This window comes from Amphiprion ocellaris, chromosome 6 (assembly GCF_022539595.1).
Source record: "Amphiprion ocellaris isolate individual 3 ecotype Okinawa chromosome 6, ASM2253959v1, whole genome shotgun sequence".
Classification (NCBI taxonomy): domain Eukaryota; kingdom Metazoa; phylum Chordata; class Actinopteri; family Pomacentridae; genus Amphiprion; species Amphiprion ocellaris.
This window is the reverse complement of record NC_072771.1, coordinates 4,527,666-4,548,581: the sequence shown is the minus strand read 5'-3', so window position 1 is coordinate 4,548,581 and position 20,916 is coordinate 4,527,666. Positions and strand designations below refer to the sequence as shown.

Sequence of the window (20,916 nt, the reverse complement as noted above, 5' to 3'; positions counted from 1 at the left end):
CTGCAGCTGTTAAAATGCACATCTGTGAACTCCTGACAGCTCAAAACCATTTTGTGTTTTTTTTTGTTGTGCTTGATTCACGGTGGGAGACGAACCCCGAAGCTGCAAACGGTCATCAGTTCACAGGAGGCAAAATATTCATCATGTGTTGAGTAATGAGGATGTGGGAGTCCTGGTGGTCAGGAACAGGAGAAGTTTTGCAGTTTAGCTAAAAAAAAAAATACTATGTTTTAATGTATATTATGCTGAACACTATAAAAAATAATATTTTTGACAGTTTTCACTAGTTTTTCAAACAATTTATTTTTATTTTACAGATTTACTCTCTCTTTGTCAAACTGTAGACACTAACTAGTCAAATCCCTTGGGAAAAAATGTTCAAAACAAACAAATAAACAACCATGCAGATTAAAAGTTATTTTTACGGATATAAAAAAATGGTAAATAATTTTTTTAATTGGGATTTTACAGATTTTTCCATTTTTGTTTAACTACAGATATTAAGTAAAATCACATGAAAATGTATATATATATATATATATATATATATATAGAGAGAGAGAGAGAGAGAGAGAGAGAGAGAGATGTTACTGTAAAAAAAACTTTTAGTTTGACCAAAAAATTACACTATTTCTGACTCTATTTAAATCAGCTAAAATATTTTTCATTTTACAGGTATTTGGCGCTATTTGAAAGCAAAATTATGTATTTTAAAAGCTGAAAAATAGAAAAGAACTTTTTAAATTGTTATTTTACAGATTTACTCTGTTTAGTTAAATTGCAGATAGTAATTATTAAAATCCTTTGGGAGAAAAAAGTAGAATTTCATGTTAAAAAGAAACAAACAAACAAACAAAACAAACAGGCTGATTAAACTTTTATTTTTACAGATATAAAAAATGCTGAATATCTTTTTAATTGTTATTTAACAGATTTTTCCTGTTTTATGAAACTACAGATATTAAGTAAAACCACAGAAAAATGTATTAATTTACATAAAACAAGAGTTTTGTTCTTTTACAAAATTTGACAAAAATATGCATTTTTTCGTGTATTTAAATCAGCTGAAAATATTTTTTATTTTACAGATATTTGACATTATTTGAAAGTAAATTATGTATTTTAAAAACCGACAAACTGAAAATAACATGTTAAACTGTTATTTTACAGATTTTGTTAAAATGTACATAATATCTAGCAAAAATCACACAAGAAACAGCATTCAGTTACATGTTAACTATACAAAAATAGTTTAAGAAACTGTAAATAATATCAACATAAACAGTCAAAAATGCATAATATACAGATATTGAAAATGAAGGATTGAAAAATGGTAAATTGTTTTTGTTGTTATTTTAGAGATTTCCCCTGTTTTTGTTAAATTACAGATACTAACTAGTAAAAAATACTGTGAACATTTACATTAAGAAATAAAAAAAACAGGCCTACACTGTAAATAACATCCACATAAAAATTCTATTTTTTTATAAATGGTAATTTGTACAATGTGTGATTTTCTTGATTTTTTTTTAGTTTATTGGAATTGATTTATTTATTTTTTACAGTAGTCAAACTTTTTTTTTAAACAACTATTTCTGCTGGATTTTCACATTTTTTCCCCAGGATTATTATTATTTTTTGCCAATACTTCAGTTGAAAAAATTGTAAACTTTAAGTTGGCTTTCTTTAAAATGCTCAGCTGACAGGATCCAGTTATTTAAGTATATTTTACTTAAACCAGTGGCATTAAATGAAATAATTATGAAAATGGAAGTAATTAATTTAAGTAAAGTCACATTTCTCTGTTGATCTTTCATGTTTCTCTACTAAAAATCCCTAAACCATCTCCTGTAATTCAATCAATCCTTTAACCCCTCAGAAGACTCTTTTTACCTCCTGATCGTGCAGCAGCAGCAGAACGAACCTCCTAACCTCCACATGTTGCTGTTAACAGCGTGAAGAAGCTGCTGACAGACGCCCTGAACAAGAACCAGTACCTGAAGAGGCTGGAGCTGCAGCAGATCAAAGACATGGTGGAGTGCATGTACGAGCGCACGTACCAGCAGGGGGAATACGTGGTCAAGCAGGGAGAACCTGGAAACCATCTGTTCGTCCTGGCAGGTAGGTTCCTGCTGCTTCATCTGCATCTCCTCTGGAGCAAAGTCAACTTCTCCTTCCTCTGCAGCAGCTGGTTTTAGATCAGTCTGGAGGCAGAAATGGGTCAGTTAGATGTCATGTGACACCTATCGTCCAATAGGAAGCAGCTGACAGTCTGCAGGTGATTTCAGTCCACCTGTTGGATGTTAATCAGGAGCTGGAGTTTGGACTGAAAAAATGCAGATTCCTGGTTCAAGTTTTAGTCAGATCTCACATAAAAAGACAGAAGAAGAAACTCCTGAGTGGCTTTAGACACATTTAACAGCTTTTTGCCAACATTAATCTAATTTGTAATCATATCTGGTTTTCTTTAGCATAGTTTTTCTTTACTTTTCACACAGTCACTTAAAAAATATCCAGTACAAGAGTTTTAAAATCAAAAGAGTGAATAAAATTAGGTTGCATCACACATAAACAGAAACTTTACAGATGTTTTTCTCTTTAATCTCTGTCATGCACAGCTGCAAGGCTGGAAAATAATTGTGGATTTCATGCTACATACAGATGGAGACTGAAACAACAATTTTCTGCAACACTAATAATATTTTCCAAGAAAAACAAATGCAAAAGGATAATAATAATGCCAATAACTGACTGATTTTAAATTTAAATTGCAGTTTTAAGAAAATGCAATTAGCAAATTTCAAAGGCTGCAATTTAGGATTTACGAGGTTTGCCTGTTAAATAATACAACAAACTCTGTAATTAGTTCTTATTTAGATTAAATTAACCTTTATTGTCATTGCACAGAGTACGAGTGCTAAGAAATGCAGTTTAGTTTCTAAGAAGTGCAAAATAAGTGCATTATTTACAGTATAAACAGAATAAACAGCACGAATATAAACACATTAATATATGAATAAATAGATATAGATAGAAATAGATAATATAGTTTAAAAATATTTAAATGTTTTAATTTTTCATGTGTTTTATCACTCGTTATTTTCACATTTTGTATGGATTTGTTTATTAATATGGATGGTAATAATAGTCATAATAGCAGATAATCGTAGTGGAGTTAACTTCTGATGAAATTAAGTTGTGTCTCTTCTTACAGATTTTATATTTATATTATTATATTTTATATAATTTTAACTATAAATATTATATTATCATTATTTAACAGTCATACTGTGCATTTTGCAGCGACCTTACCCAAAATTTTAACTTTTTAGTTGATATTTTTACTAATTTTTGCCATCCTCTTTGTGTGACGGTCACATTTTTAACAGTATCTCCTATAAAAATGATTTATTTACCTGCTAAATTAGTCTGAGACGAGTTCTGGAGGTTTTCAGTCTGAATCTGGGGTTTAGGAGGGATAAAATTAGAGTAAATTATCTCAAAAAACTGCTGAAATGTGCAGCTGAGTGTAGAAACTGAGTGCAGATTTTACTGCCTGGAAAGAAATTCCAAAGCCACAGCTCATGATTTTATGACTCAGACCTTTGAGGACATTATTAGTCATGATTACTGCCAAAGGTGATTTATTCATTTTAAATATCACCACTAAATCAGTGCAGATTTGAGGCTCTGTGTTACAGAATCAGTTTGCTTTCTTTCTGCTGTTTACAGTGAGGAGTTTTTTCAGTCTCAGTGTTTATTTTTAGACGTCGCTACGACTGAAACAGGACAGCTGGAGAGCACATTTGTTGTTCTGCTGAAGGAAAATTATAGTTTTGTTGTTTGCTTCTCAGACTGGCAGAAAAATCACCTACTGAGCTGCGGCACAGCCAATCAAAAGCTTCCTTGTTGCTTCACACAGAATGATGGCGTCTAACCATCTGCAAACCTTTGCCCAGTAAAACTTTAAAAGAAGGATTTTGAGTTGCTGTTGTCTGCATGTATAGACTGCAGACATTCCTCTGGTTTTCTAGCCCTTAGTGAGAAAGAGAAAATGTGATTTTGGGCTCAAATATATTTATACAGTAAAGATTAATTCCACCACAACCTGGTACATGTTAATTTTTTAAATATTTACATTTTGCTTATATATATATGTATGTATGTATGTGTGTATGTATGTGTGTGTGTGTGTGTATATATATATATATATATATATATATATATATATATATATATATATATATATATATATATAGTAGCAGATTCTCACCTATGTACTCATAAATTATCTCAGTATTCCTATTTGGTAGTTAGCTTTTTTTTGACTTTATATATTCATAATTTATTACAGTAAATTACCTTGGTATTTAGCAGATTTTTGTTTATCCATTCATAATTTATTTGAATAAATTACTTTAGTATTTGTCAGCTTTTTTGGTTATATATTCATATTTTTGTTATTCTTCTTCTTCTTCTTCTTCTTCTTCTTCTTCTTCTTCTTCTTCTTCTTCTTCTTCTTCTTCTTCTTCTTCTTCTTCTTCTTCTTCTTCTTCTTCTTCTTCTTCTTCTTCTTCTTCTTCTTATTATTATTATTATTATTTTACAATAACTGTGTTTTGGGTTTTTATATATTCATAATTTAGTATAAAGAAATTACTTCAGTATGTAGTTGTTTTTGGTTCATATATTCTTTTTTCTTTTTTTAACAATAAATTACTTTAGCATTTTGCTGTTCTTTAGTTTATATATATTATATAATATATATATGTAATATATATGTATGTATATATATATTAAATTATATATTATAATTTTACATATACATATAAATATAAATATATATATATATATATATATATATATATATATATATATATATATATATATATATATATATATATATATATATATATATATATATAAAAAATAAATTACCTTTGTATTTACAGTTTTTTTATATTTGGAATTTATTGTAATAAATAACTTTATTATTTGGCTGTTTTTTGGCTTTTATAGTTGGAATTTACTGTAATAAATTACTTTAATATTTGGCTGTTTTTGGGCTTTTTTATTTGGAATTTATTATAATAAATAACTTCAGTATTTGGCTGTTTTTTGGCTTTTATATTTGGAATTTATTGTAATAAATTATTTTAGTATTTGGCTGTTTTGGGGTTTATATATTCATATTTTTTCCAAATAAATTACCTTAGTATTTGTCAAATTTACATATTCATATTTTTTAAATAATAAATGAGCTTAGTATTTGGATGTTTTTGGGATATATATGTTCTTTTCTTTCTTTCATTTCTTTCCTTTTCTTTAGTTTTTTTAACAATAAATTACCTTAGTATTGGGTTGTTTTGAGTTTATATATTCATCATTTTTCACAACAAATTACCTTAGTATTTGACAGTTCTTTTGTTTTTATATTTATAATTTAGTAAAATAAATTACCTTAATATTTGGCAGATTTTTTTGTATTTTTTGTTGTTGTTGTTGTTCATGATGTGTTTATGATTATTCTAATCAATTCCCTTAGTATTTGGCTGTTTTTTGGGTTTATATATTCATAATTTTTCATAATTAATTTCCTCAGTATTTGGCTGTTTTTAATCCATTCTAATAAATTACCTTAGTATTTTTGCTGTTTTATACAGTACAATACAATATAATACAATAACTTTATTAATTCAGTTGTCTGGGGTCTCATCTGTTTACTTTAGAATTATACAGTCTTACTGCTGTTGGTATGAAAGATTTTCTGAATCTTTCTGTCCTGCAGTGCAGAGAAAGGAGTCGTCCACCACTGATGTTTTGTTGTTCACTGAGGCAGATGTTAAGTGGATGATCCATGTTTGCCAGAATGGCCTCCATCTTTCTAAGTGTCTGTCTCTCCACCTCATCCTCCAATGAGTTCAATCTGATTCCAACCACAGAGCCAGCTTTTTTAATCAGTTTGCTCAGATGCCTTGCATCCTTGTGTTTTATACTGCCTCCCCAGCAGACTGCAGCATAAAACAGGACGTATGTTTTATGATTTAAATTCTGGTCTTCTCCAAACTCCACAGGCCGTTCTGTCAAGGTAACCAAGCAACTGAGCGTTTTAAGTGTTTAAGTGACCACGCGGCCTCTGAGCAATAGCTGTTCGTCTGCCAGTGAGCTTGGAGCTGATATTTGACATTCACAGATAAAATGTTCAAGTATTTGTTCTGTTCTGTGGTGTTGGAGTCATTTCTCACCCTGGACATGCAAATGCATCCATCTGATAGAGTAACGCTGCAGAACTGAGCCGATCTGCCCAAATATGACCATGAAAAGTCAGAAATGACTCAGTTTATTCAGGATAAAACATTGTTAACGGTGGTAGCTGTGAATCTGAGACATTTTTCACCACCAGAGCTGAATCCAACACAGCTCTTTTGTGTTTTGAAGTGACTAAAACTGCTCATGACTAATGAATATTAACTAATTAGGCTCTTAAATGCGTCAGGAACCTCAGATTATAATCTCACTAATGAAATTTTTTGTAATAATTCATGATGGAAATATACATACATATACATAGATGGCACCAAGGATATACACTGTACATGTATTTTGTGACATTTACTACAAATTAATGCTGCAAAAAAGCACCTAAAACTCTAAAATTACAGATAAAATGGAAATTAAAGCTAAAGATGTGTTTCTGCTTAGTCTCTATAACAGATATCATGCACATTTATAGGTATTTTTGAAGGCTCTATTCATATCTAGCAAATGAATAATTCATGTAAAACATTGCAAAAAAGTAGATGACCCCAGGAAAAAACCAACCAAACAAAAAATATATATATATGTATATATATGTGTGTGTGTGTGTGCGCGTGTGTGTGTGTGTGTGTGTGTGTAATATGCTTCTGTTTTTACATTGGAAAAAAGGTGCAGAAAACTCTAAAACTACAAGTAATACCTGGACATTATACTTGAAATTGTGGTTCTACAGTAAAGAAAAGGGGTGGCCCCAAGAAAATAAACAAACAAATCTTTTATTATAAAAAAATACAAATTCTATAAATTTTTTTATATGTTCTTACATTTAAAAGCCAACATTGGAGCCAAAAATCTGTTCTAATCTCAACAAAAGACAAAAAACAGTCAAGTAAAAACCAAAAATGGGGTTCAACACACTCTAAATATAATGTTTGGACTCAACTATAGAAATTAAAGCAACAGTCTAATAATTAAATTATGTTCAACAAACTTAAAATTAAGTTATGAAACCAATTTCATTTCAACTTGAATTTAACTTTTTAATGGACAAACAGAAATTTGAGTTTAAATGTTTATTTATTTATTATCAATCCCACAATTAATGTTTGAAAAAAAATGTTATGTTCTACAAACTTAAAATCTTGAAAAATTTACTTTTGAAGCTGATTTCCTTAAGTTGCCTCAACTAGAATTTAGTTTTAAATCAATTGATGCAGAAATTTGAGTTTAAATTACACACAACTTGAAGTTGATGCAACTAACAACATTAATATGTCGACATAAATCATCAAAATAATGTTTTCATTCACTCATTTATTTATTATGGGGGAAAATCCATGACTGAATGTTGGAAAAAAAGGCACCTAAACCTCTAAAATTACGGAAAAACCTGGAAATTAAACCTGAAAATGTGTTACAACTGAATCTCCTGCAACTTATTGTTGACAGGATTTGTTTTGTAGGCTGTAATTATACTTATTAACTGATTATATAATGAAAAAAGCACAAGAAAGTGTAGAAAACAAACAAATCTCGACTTTTATCATCAAAAATATGAAATCTATAAAATTCTTTACATTTTTTTTATATTTCTAAAACAAAATTGGAGCCAAAACCCTGTTCTAAACCCCCCCCCAAAAAACAGTCAAATAAAAGTAAAAAATAGTGATCAAAACACTGATTGAACACTGATTTATTGATTTGTTTGATTATTGTGGGGGAAAAATTCCAGATTGAATGTTGCACTTAAAGCTCTAAAATTACAGGAAAACCTGGAAATCAATCCTGAAAATGTGTTTCTAGTGAGTCTCCTGTAACTTCTTGGAAAAAAGGCTCAAGAAAGTGTGTGTGACCCAGGAAAACTAATCTAAACTTTTATTATCAAAAATACAAAATCTATAAAATTCTTTTTTCTTTCTTTTTTTTTAAACAAAATTATAGCCAAAAACATGCTGTAAATCAACAAAAGACAAAAAAAACAGTCCAATATAAACCAAAAATAGTGATCAAAACACTCTAAAAGATCATGTTTGGGTTCAACTAAAGAAAATGGAGTGAGAGTTTGCAACAGTCTCATAATTAAATTATGTTCAACAAACTTAAAATTATACTGATTCATTTATTTGTTTGTTTGTTTATTATGTGTGAAAAATAATAGATTTAATGTTGAAGAAGGCACTTAAAGCTTTAAAATTATAGAAAAAAATGGAAATTAAACCTGAGAATGTGTTTCTACTGAGTCTCCTGTAACTGCTTGTTCACAGAGATTTTACTTGCAGGTTCAGTTCATATCAAGAACTGATTAAATCATGAAAGAAAGCACAAGAAGGTGTATGTTCCCCAAGAAAACAAACAAATCTAGACTTTTATTATCAAAAATACAAAATCTAGAAAATTCTCTCTACATATCTTTTTTAGATTCATAAAACTAAATTGGAGCCAAAAAACTAATTCTAAACTCAGCAAAAAAACAAACAGTCAAATACAAACAAAAAAGATCATGTTTGGGCTCAACTGAAGAAAACAAAGTAAGAATTTGCAACAGTCTAATAATTAAATTGTGCTGAACAAACTTAAAATCCAGCCCTGTGATAGACTGGTGACCTGTCTAGGGTGTCCCCTGCCTTCACCTGAGTCAGCTGGGATAGACTCTAGCCCCCCCCATGACCCTAGTGAGGATTAAGTGGTGTATAGATAATGGATGGATGGATGGAAACTTAAAATCCTGAAAAATTACACTGATTTATTGATTTGTTTGTTTACTATGGACGAAAAATCCTAGATTTAAAGTTGAAAAAGGCACTTAAAGCTCTAAAATTACAGAAAAAAGCTGGAAATTCAACCTGAAAATGTGTTTCTACTGAGTCTTGTATATCTGCTTCTTTACAAGGATGTTTTTTGCATCTAATAACTGATTAAATCATGAAAAAGGACAAGAGCTTTGTCTTCTAGTGACTACAGCGGCTTCTCTTTGTGACTTAAATTACCCTAAAATGTCAATTATTATTGTATCGGCTGTTTGTCACCTCTGTCTTTGTCTGTGTCCTAATTGTGGGTTTAATAATGAAATAATTGATTGCCCTCTTTTCATATTTGCAGATGGGAAGCTGGACGTGTTTCAGCACAGCAAACATCTGGCCTCCATAACGGTGTGGACCACGTTTGGAGAATTAGCCATCCTCTACAACTGCACTCGCACGGCGTCGGTACGAGGTGAGAGTCGGTTTTTACATCCGTAGGGAATGACTGGATCAGGATTGATGCTGTGAGGTTGATTAGAGGTCACGCCGCAGAGATCGAAGTTCTGCGACCTATTTCTACCCTTTGCCCTTGCTGCTGCCCGACAGACTGAACATTCACATGAAACGTTCCACTTCAGAAGTCTAGCAGAGGTTGAAGTCACCAAAAACAGCTGGAAAATGAAAATACTGTAAAAACTGTTGAATTTTAGTTTAACATCAAACAGCGCCACCGTTAAATCCCCTAGATCTGATAGGACGAGTTCATCCAGTAAAACTCTGAGGTCCAACTACAGTACCAAGTGAAAGTGAAACTAAAATGACCTCAGAATCAACAGTTTGCATCCTTTTAGTTAAAGTAGGCTGTGAAGGAAATACTGCTCTTCCCCATTTCTAAGGTATTTCCCTGTAGTTGTTAACTGACATCATCCCAACTATCTTCTGACAGGCAGACGCTGTAGGAGGAAGATATGCCAGGACTCTCTGCTCTGGTAAAGGTTAGATATTGTCTATTCTGATGTGACTAAACAGACTAGTTGTCTCCATATTGGTCTTAGAATCTTCAGAACTGATGCTGGCATTGCTTGGATGAACTGCTGCTCTGTTGGTGTCACTTCTCCTGATATCAGTAAACCTTACTGTCAAGCTAAATCATCTGAGTCTCCAGTGTGTCTCTCTGTATCTGCCTCCTCTTCCTCTCTCGACCTCGCTGAACTTCCACAACATAGGCGTTGCTACTCCACATTACGCGTGACATGTTTAAGGACTGTCCGAAAGTTGAACATCTGACGATTCCTTCAATGTTGTCCTGATAGCTGGTGTATTTTGGTAATTTTATTTTTAATTTTTTTTTAAGATAAGATGCCTTTCAAACATGTCATTGGGGTTTAGGGTTCAGAAAGTTGAAAAAACAACACATTCTACATATTACATGACGGGCAACAACTAAACGTGCCAAGAAGTGTAGATTTTTTTTGTTTGTTTTTAGTGAATATTTGATGTAGAATAAAGTTATTTTAATTAATTATCTGAATTTTAGTCTTATTTTTTAGTTATTTTTCCTGTTGTACTAAACATGATATGTTTATGGATTGACTGAAAGTTGAACATCTGATGATTCCCTCTTTTTTGACAGTTTGTTGTGCTCAGTGATTTTGGTGATTTTTTCTAAACAAAACATTGTTTTTAATCCCGATGTTGGGTTTAAGGGTTCACAAGGTCAACAAAAGAATTGTAAGTTTGATTCCATCACTTTTTAACATCTTCAGCACTCTCCTAAATGTAACCGAATGCTTCTCCAACCTTCATGTGAGTCTCAGTGACGTCTTGGAGGAGATAATGAGAATCTGCATTAGTCATTAGACTGAAGTGACGTAAACAAGCGTTTTTACGCGGTCGTGTTGACAAAGGCTTCACATGACGTCCACAGCTTTGCATCCTGACTGGCTTTTAGCTGCCTGGCGTTTGGAGAGCACATACCAGGTGCTATGTGAGTGCTCTTTGTCTGGATTGTATATTTAACCAACTAAATTGACTGCTGGTCTTTGGAGGAGGGGAACCGGCAGACCTCGATGTTCAGGGTGAACCGGAGAAACAGTTTGACAGTTTCTCATGATAACAGATGAAGCAGATAACGAGGAAACTCTCTCTGCTACCGGCTAAACGTCAAACTCTCACTGCTGCTTCCTCTTTGTACCGACCGAGGCGTCGTCTCAGAGTTTCTGCAGATTCGAAGTGACTCGCCATCAAGATAGAGGACAGATTACTGAGGGTTTCTCGCCTCTTTTGTCCATTTGACGAAACAAAACAATATGTTCTGTTTTGAGACGAGTGGGGGTTTAATTAAACCAGAAAATGGGAAGAAAGATGACAAGATTTCCCCACTGTTCCAACTAAAAGTTTTCTGTGGTATTAACCCTCCTGTTGTCCTCATTTATGGGCACCAAAAATATTGTTTTCTTGTCTGACAAAAAAATCCAAAAATTCAGAAAAAAATTCCCCAAATTTCTGAAGATTTGCAAAACCTTCAGAAAGAAAATTTCAATATTTCCTTAAAAGTTTCCCTTAAAAGCTTTATTTAAAAAAAATCCCCCAAATTTGGCAAGAAAATTCTTGTAAATATTTTCAAAAAATTAGTAAAAATCTTCCAAAAAAAATCCTAAAAATATGTAAAGTGATTCCATATATATCAGTGAAACTTCTAATATTTTCTTTAAGAACATTCACAAAAAAATCAACCAAAATCCAGCGAATTTTGCTGGATTTTGGTTGATTTTTTTGTGAATGTCCTTAATAAACATTTCTTTCTTTCCACCAAAAAAAATTCAAAAATTTCCCAAAAATGTTGAAAATGTGGACATCAGAAGTTTCACTGTGAAGATATTTTTTTTCTCCCACATTTTCAAACTTTAAAACGGGTCAATTTTGACCCGCAGGACGGCACGAGGGTTAAATGGGTTGCAGGTTAGAAGGTCAGAACCTGCAGCTTTTATATTTATCACTGATTCATGTGGTGTTGCTTCAACAGCGGTGAACAAAGTGAGGACGTGGGCTCTGGACCGGGAGGTGTTCCAGAACATTATGAGGAGGACGGCCGAGACAAGGCACGAACAGTACCGCAACTTCCTCAGAAGGTTAGCGCCAACGAACGAGCCTCACATTCATGTTAATACTTTGCTCAAAACAAGAAGGATGTGCACTCAATGAAGGACCTAGGATCCCTGACCCATCACTATACACACCAGTGAGCAGTGGTTCCTAACACATCACTGGGGATCATCAGGTAGAAACCTCCCTTCAATGGTGTTTCCCCTATTTAGTCCCACAACACCTCCAGGAGGCTAGGTGGTAAACTCTGGCATCTCAGATTCACCCCCCCTAGTGCCAGCTCACACTGCTCCTACACGATCCAGTGCCGATGCTACCAGTTAACTAGTGCAAGATGCTGAATACCTAGTGCCAAATGCTAAAAAGTGACAAAGAAATGATACATATAGACTCTCCAAACTTCCTAGTCCTAACTCTAAATGCTAATGCTAGCTGCTCCTACAAAATCCAAACACCACTGCAGCGTTCAACTGACCCAGGCCCATTTAGGGACAAGTGCCGATGCTACCAGTTAGCTAGTGCAAGATGCTGAATACCTAGCGCCAAATGCTAAAAAGTGACAAAGAAATGATACATATAGACTCTCCAAACCTGCTAGTGCTAACTCTAAATGCTAATGCTAGCTTCAAGACGACTACAATGTCCAAAGCAAACTTACCGCTGACATAGAAACTATACAGTCCAGCTCACCAAACTCACCAAGCTAGTGCGACATGCTAATGCTAACCGCTAATTGCTTCAGCCAAGCTTAAGCAGTGAAGCCAAGCTTATACAGATATAAGGAAGGATTTTGATGTTTTTGGAACCTCTAGCTGGATGTTTGATGTAGGATTTTATCAGACATCATTTTAAAGTTTGTCAGGATTTTAAAACTGCTGTAATTTAAATCCAGCTTTAACCGTCCTGTTGTCCTCATTTACGGACACCAAAAAATATTGTTTCCTTGTCTGAAAAAATCCAAAAATTCAGCAAAAAAATTCCCCAAATTTCTGAAAATTTGCAAAACCTTCAGGCAGAAAATTCCAATAAGTCCTTAAAAGTTTCCCTTCAAAGTTATATTTTTAAAAAATCCCTCAGTTTGGCAAGAAAATTCTTGTAAATATTTTTAAAAAATGAATAAAAATCTTCCAAAAAATCCTAAACATATCTAAAGTGATTACATATATATCAGTAAAACTTCTAATATTTTCTTAAGAACATTCACATAAAAATCAACCAAAATCCAGCGAAATTCGCTGGATTTTGGTTGATTATTTTTGTGAATGTTCTTAAGAAACATTTTTAACATTTCTTTTTTTCCACCAAAAAATGTTCAAAGATTTCCCAAAAATGTTGAAAATGTGGACATCAGAAGTTTCACTGTGAAATATTTTTTTCCCCACATTTTCAAACTTTAAATTGGGTCAATTTTGACCCGCAGGACGACACGAGGGTTAAACAATTTTGGATCACAAGGTGTCAGAACAACAACCTCAAAGCTACAGAGCCATGATACACCATTAGTTGTTGTTGGTTATGTTATTAACCAACCACAAGTATAATGTTGATTACAGTGACAAAATTATAACAGTGTAATATTGAAACGTCTACTGATAGTATTAAACATTTTTCATATTCTACTGTAGAATACCGCCATTAATGATACAGTAAGCAAGTATTTTACTGTCATTTTACAGGAAAAAGTTGTTAAAGTGTTGTTAATATGTGTTCTATGATAGAAAAGGTATAATAAATAAATGTAAGAAATAAGTAAAAGTTGGCTGTTGGCTTTACTCTGTGACTCAGGAAACTGATTTGTGTATAAAAGCTCTTTAGTTGTGTTTAACATGTTTTTTTCCTTTTTCTCTCCCGTCAGTGTTTCACTCTTGGCCAATCTACCAGAGGACAAGCTAAGCAAAATAGTGGACTGCCTGGAAGTGGTAAGTTATTCTGTCAAACCGTCTCTGTTTCTGCTGGAGGGACACTTTGACTTTTTCTCGTCGTCTTGCTCAACCCTCCTGGCAGCTCCGCAGATAGCTGCTGTCAAAATATCATTACCATTTGGCCGTATACCATTACTGCACGTCAGCATATTCGTGGGCGAGACCTCACAAATTACCTTGTTGACGAACAGAGCCGATATTATTCCTGTCATCGCCGGGTGCTGTATATTGTTACCATAATTATTTGACTAAGGCCCCAGAAAGTGTTTATTCAAACGGGGGACGAGTGATTTCTTAAAGATGTGCGGGTGACAGGCGTTTGCTGCGAGTCTAAAGTGGAATATCGTGTGCGATTGTGTGCACAGGAGGCCACTCAGGGTCTGGGTCATTCCAGAACTGGAGGACATTTGGGCTTCGGAATTTGTGAAAAGCAAACTTTATTGTTTTTTATGGCGATTTTGTGTCTCTGTTTGTGGTCGTTTTGTTGTTATTTTGTGTTTTCATGGTCAGTTTGTGTCATTTTGTGGTCATTTTCTGTCTTTTTGTGGTCATTGTACATGATTTAGAGTCATTTTGTGTCTTATTGTGGTCCCTTTGTCCTTTTAATGGTGTTTTTAATGATCATTTTGTATCTTTTAATGATAATTTTGTGTCTTTTTGTGGTCATTATGTGTCTCTATGCAGTCATTGTACTTGATTTAGGGTCATTTTGTGCAATTTAGTGATTATTTGTGTTTTTATGCCGATTAGGGGTCATTTTGTGTTTTCATGGTTACTTTGTGTTGTATTGTGTGATTTTGTGGCCATTTTCTGTCTTTTTGTGGTCATTATGTGATTCTTTGTTATCTTTATACAAGATCTAGAGTCACTTTTAATGGTGTTTTTATGATCATTTTGTGTCTCTTTGAGTTTGTTATGAGTTTTTTCAGGTAATTTTGTGTAATTTTAGTGATTATTTGTGTTTTTTATGGGTATTTTCTGTCATTTTGTGTCTCTGTGGTCACTTTGTGGTTATTTTGTGTTTTCACGGTCATTTTATGTTGTATTCTGTCATTTTGTGGCCATTTTCTGTCTTCTTGTGGTCATTATGTGTCTCTATGCAGTCATTGTACATGATTTAGAGTCAATTAGTGTCTTTTTGTGGTCCCTTTGTCCTTTTAATGGTGCTTTTATGACCATTTTGCGTCTCTTAATGGTCATTTTAGGTCTCTTTGTTGTTGTTATGAATCTTTTTGTGGTCCTTTTGTGTCATTTAGTGATTGTTTGTGGTTTTTTTATGCTGATTTTGTGTCATTTTCAGTAAAGTCTTTGATAGTTTATTACCAATTATTGATGAATATGGAGCAGAAAATTATATGTAAAAAAGAAGATTTATTTTTCAAAAATTTTAAATCCCAATTATCCTCCAGTTGTGCTGCTTTACTCCGTTGTGTTTCGGAGAAAAGCTTAGAAAGCAGCTTTTCTCAGCGTCTTTTTCACAATGAAAACTTCAAGGACGTCCCCTCGCCTTGCAGGACACGACAGAATCCACTTATTCAGTCGTTTCTAATGGAAACGATCCTGTTGCCTCTCGGTGGGGTAGTGGGGTGGTGGTGGGGTGGCTGTAATCTAATAGCAGTGCAGATGTTCGCTGAGAATCCGCCAGATGATACTGAAGCGTTTTGTCAAACAGTCGGGGAAAAAGGAATTCACTGAGCCTCGTTTTTTAGGCTTCTCCGACACTTTTCAGCCTAATTGGCAGATTGGAATTTGAATTGGAAAGATTAAATGGTGAAAAAAACCTGCTCCGTTGGCAGTAAAAACATAAAATAAAGATGGGAATGATTGCACCCACCATCCTGGCAGGCAGTATTTGGTAACGTCACCACACAAATGTATAAACCTGCCCACAGAGCTGCAGGCTGGACCACCGCTCTGAGCTGTGAGCTCAGTTTAGGTAAAATCAAATCAATTCAATTGATTTTGTGCTTATTTAACCGTCTAAACGCTGAAACCCACTGGACGAAATTACATCAATTTATCAGATTTTGAGCTTTCTGATTGACTTCAAATGACTTATTGGCAGTTTGGTTGAGAAACGTAGCTGAAGTTAAACTTAAAATTGTAATATTTTATTAAGAAATAATCAGTTTGCTCAAAACTTATTCACACAAAAAAATAAAATTTTGCGTTTCTCTCCACAAAAATAAAACTATGTATCACTCAGCTGTGACCAACAAACACATGACAAAAATTCAGGGACTTTTCAGCTGAACTGCAGGCAGTGTTTACACATAACAGATAGAAAATGGGTATGAAAACAAATTTAAAAGTGGTAAAATATCTATGATACACACAGTCATCTATTTTTTGCTTTGAGCTCTGAAGGTCAGTTTAGGTAAAACAAAATCAAATAAGTTGATTTTGGAGCTTCGTTAATCACCTGAACTCTAAAACCCACTGGATGAAATTGCACCATTTTATCAGAATGTCACGTTTTGAACTTTCCGGTGGTCCTTGAACTATTCATCTGGTCGAGAAACTTAACCGAATTCAAGCTCAAAAGTTGTGCTATTTAATTTTTTTTTAAAGGATTAGTCGGTTTGCTCTAAACATATTCTGTAAAAAACAAACAAACAAAAAAAAATTGCATTTCTCTGCCCCAAAATAAAACCGTGTATCACTCAGCTGCGGCCAACAGACACATCACCAAAAATCAGGGACTTTTCTGCTGAACTGCAGGCAGTGTTTCAGTCATTTTGTGTCTTTCTGGGGTCCCTTTGTTGATTTAATGGTGTTTTTGTGGTCATTTTGTGTAACTGAGTGATTATTTGTGTTTTTTTATGACAATTTTGTGTCATTTTGTCTCTGTTTACGGTCATTTTTTGGTTATTTTGTGTTTTCATGGTCATTTTGTGTCGTATTCTGCCATTTTGTGGCCATTTTGTGGCCATTTTCTGTCTTTTCGTGGTCATTGTGTGTCTCTTTGTTATCTTTAGAAATGACAGAGTCATTTTGTGTCTTTTTATAGTCCCTTTGTGCTTCTTCGTGGTGTTTTATGGTCATTTTGCATCTCTTAATGGCCATTTTCTGTCTTTTCATGGCCATTTTGTGTCTCTTTGAGGTTGTTATGAGTCATTTTGTGGTCATTTTTTGTCTTTTTTTGGTCATTGTGCATCTCTAAGCAGTCACTGTATGTGATTTAGAGCCATTTTGTGTCTTTTTGTGGTGCCTTTGTGCTTTTTAATGGTGTTTTTGATGTCATTTTCTATCTATTTGTGGTCATTTTGTGTTTTCATGGTCACTTTGTGTTGTATTGTGTCATTTTGTGGCCATTTTCTTCCAAATAAAAAACACAAATAATCACTAAATTACACAAAATGACCACAAAAAGACTCATAACAACCTCAAAGAGACACAAAATGACCATTAAAAGACACAAAATGATCATAAAAACACCATTAAAAGGACAAAGGGACCTCAAAAAGACACAAAGACTCAAAGAGAGCCTTTTTGTGGTCATTTTGTGTAATTTAGTGGTTATTTGTGTTCTTTATGGTGATTTTGTGTCATTTTGTGTCTCTGTTTGTGGTGATTTTGTGTTTTCATGGTCATTTTGTGTTGTATTGTGTCATTTTGTGGCCATTTTCTGTCGTTTCATGGTCATTGTGTGTGTCTTTGCTATCTTTATATGTGATTTTGTGTCTTTTTGTGGTCTCTTTGTCCCTTTAATGGTCTTTTTTTAATCATTCTGTGTCTCTAAAATCAGCCTTTCAGATCTCAGTGAAACACTCAGGGTGTGACAGCGAGATAATATCTGATGCAGTGTGACTCTGGGACAGATGGTTAACTAGAACGATGACATTAAGCAGTTTACGCTGCTGCTGTTGCTACTAGTTACCTCCTGTCCTGCGAGATGACCAAACTGAAGCTCCACACGATCAATAAACTGACTCATACAAGAGTTTTTTAGGCCTCACATCTCTGTTGCTGAGGTCTAGTTAGCTTCAGGATGCTAATATTATTTGGTTAAAGCTCGTCTAAGATTAGCTTGAAGGTACAAGATGTGAATCTGGGTCTTTTACCTCTTTACTCAGCAGTTTCTACTTTTTCTTGCTCCTGTCACATTTTTACTCACTGTTGGTTCATTTTTCACTGCAAAAAAAAGTCCTGCACCTCTATGGAAACAACAGAAGTATTAGCAGAGGGAGCGAGAACTCCTTGTGTTCAGTCATATTGTAAAAAAGATGAAAAAATAAAACCACAAACATTTTATTTATTTGATTACTTATTGTACGAAACAGAAAAAAACCCTGCAATCAACAAATCCAACATGTTTCAAAGTGCCCACTGGTGTTACCAATATTGGAATGAAAAATGGTGACGTTATAATATTATTATTTATTATTGAACATATTTTACTAGTTACATTTTTCATATTCATACATATTAATTTTCATACTTAGACTTTGGAAATTAAGTTGTTACAGCAGCGTGGATATTCAATAAAAGGGATAAACAATAAGAGAATGCAGAATATTAGGGTATAAAGTGAAGGTAGAATAAAATAAAATAAAATTATATAAAATATAGTATAGGAAAAAATCAACAGAATATACAGATTTTTGATTTTTGATTTTTTGTTTTCCAGGATTTTCTGTTTTTTTGTTTTGATATTAAAGTGATTTTAATAAAATATCAGAATTTTAACCTTCGATTTAAGGTTAAAATTCTCGATCAAGCTGCATGTTACATATGAATAATTCAACACTATCTCTGTCTTTAAACTGTTCATCTGTACTGTAGATGTTTTACTACTTACATTTTAATTTGTTTACATATTTGTTTTCTATCTGTTTTGTACAAACACCTGCAGTTTAGCCTAGTTTAGTTCAAAACTCCCTGAATTTTTGTCACATGACTATTGATTGTAGCCGAGTCACTAATGGCTTCTCAGTTTTGTCAAGGAATGCAGAATTTTTTATTTTTCACAGAACTTGGTCAGAGAAAAAACGATTTTTTTGTGAGGGTTTTAAACAAGACGTAAAATAAAGTAATGTTGCTGAAATATCATGATTTAAGCCTGAAATTGGTTCAGTTATCCAAGTTTAAAAACTGCTGGAATGTTAAAAAATACAATTACTCTTTCTGTTGTTCCAATTTCTGGCTGACAAATAGTGTAATTTAGCAATTTTTCATTAAAGACAACACGCCTTTCAAACCACATTAGAGCCGGGTTCTGCTCGAGGTTTTTTTCCCTGTTAAAAGGGTGTTTTTCCTGCCACTGTCGCCTTTTGGCTTGCTCTGGGGGTCAGGTATATGGGTTCTGTAAAGCGTCTCAAGACAATTTGTCTGTAATTGTTGCTATATGAATAAAATTGAATTGAAAAATTGAACTTGTCTACAAATCATAAAAATAGATTATTTTATAGCGAAATTAATGTTAAAATACGGTTGAGATTTGAAAATTTATACCATTCTCATATCAGCCAGACAGATAACCTGTCAAATGCGACAAAATTCACCTTCCAGCACCGATTAACATGTTGTAAATCACTTGTTTAATCCCTATAACAACCAAAATATGTGTGTACAAAGAATAAATGCAACTACATTGACCCCAAATTGAATATAGACCACATGTTGGACAAATGTATTCATAAATTCTGACATAGTTCAACTCTTAAAACTGTTGTTTACAAGACTTTTTATACCCTCTGCCCCACAAAAACTGCTCCTGTCACTGTCATATTTTGCCCTTTTTAAAATCACTCATGGGTGCTCGTGTCACAAGCGATATTTCAGCAGGTCCTTGAAGGCAGCGCGATGCTTTCAGGGAGCTGCGTGGGGAAACCGGTGCACCTGGGGGGCTGATGTAGGTATTAAAAATAGATTTAGAGGAGACGTGCCCTCTGGATATGAGCAGCAAACCGAACCAGAGGAGGCCGACGGTTTGGATCACACTGACGGAGCTTTTTTAGTGGAAATGTGCTGTAAAAATGGTAAACATTCGTCTCTGGTTGAGGATTGGTAGGCCGGCAAAACAAACCCAGAGAAACGGCTTTAAACGCTGTCGCTCTGCAGCATCATCCAGACAGTCTCCGTAAACAGAAGCTTGGCATGTTGTCTCTGCTGTCACGGACGGGTGTTAAACTGGGCTCTCCTGAAGCGTAAACCTGACGTAGACAAGCCACTTGTGTCAAGAGTTCTGACAGTAAACACCAGGGAACGTTTACACGTGGTTGCCCTGATTTGTTTTGTTCGCTTCTTTTTACGGCAAAAGTTCCTTCCGGACGGTCGGTTGTCTCAGGCAGCGTTTCGTCCTGGTCACCTTCATCCTCTGCAGCTAAAAGCTCCAGGATGGAAGGCGATCCGGCAGCCCGGCTGACTCAGCAGCCCGGTTTTAGCGCCGCGGTCGGGTTGGGAAGAAGCCGCGACTGACAGGAAGAAGTGCAGGAGGAGCAAACCGGAGCTCGGTGTTTAATTCCAGACGCTTTCAAAGTGCCGCTCAGTTTTTACGACGCTCGTAAACGTGAACTAAACACTGAAACAATGAGATCTTACTTCTACACCGGCTGGACTGCGTCAAAATGGGCAAATGCCTGGACTTCTTAGCAGCTCTGAGTAAAGGAAAGGGTTTTATTCCACCTCGGTTCACACTGATTTCTGTTCTTTGAAGCACAATGAGTTGGAAAACCATGATTTTTGTTTTAGTATCACTATTACAGAACTCTTCCACTTTCAGAGTGGTTTCACCATCATACCTGCCCAATGATTGACCTAACATGGGCCATCAATGAAAAATAAAACTATGAAAACACAGATTATTGAAGCCAACAAACAGCTGATACATTAAATTTAACTACAACTTTGTGGGAATAAATAAAGCCACAGCCCTTACGTCGTCCTGC

General features: G+C 34.1%; 1 protein-coding gene across 1 annotated transcript in view; it reads left to right on the top strand.

The window, feature by feature from the left end:
• The window catches only part of prkg2 (protein kinase cGMP-dependent 2), a 53,480-nt gene that overhangs the window by 9,648 nt on the left and 22,916 nt on the right, over positions 1-20,916 (top strand). Inside the window, exons 3-6 of the mRNA XM_055011778.1 lie at positions 1,955-2,121; positions 9,358-9,471; positions 12,025-12,130; positions 13,960-14,023. Coding sequence (XP_054867753.1) covers positions 1,955-2,121; positions 9,358-9,471; positions 12,025-12,130; positions 13,960-14,023 — 451 coding nt within the window. The remainder of the gene's footprint in view (positions 1-1,954; positions 2,122-9,357; positions 9,472-12,024; positions 12,131-13,959; positions 14,024-20,916) is intronic.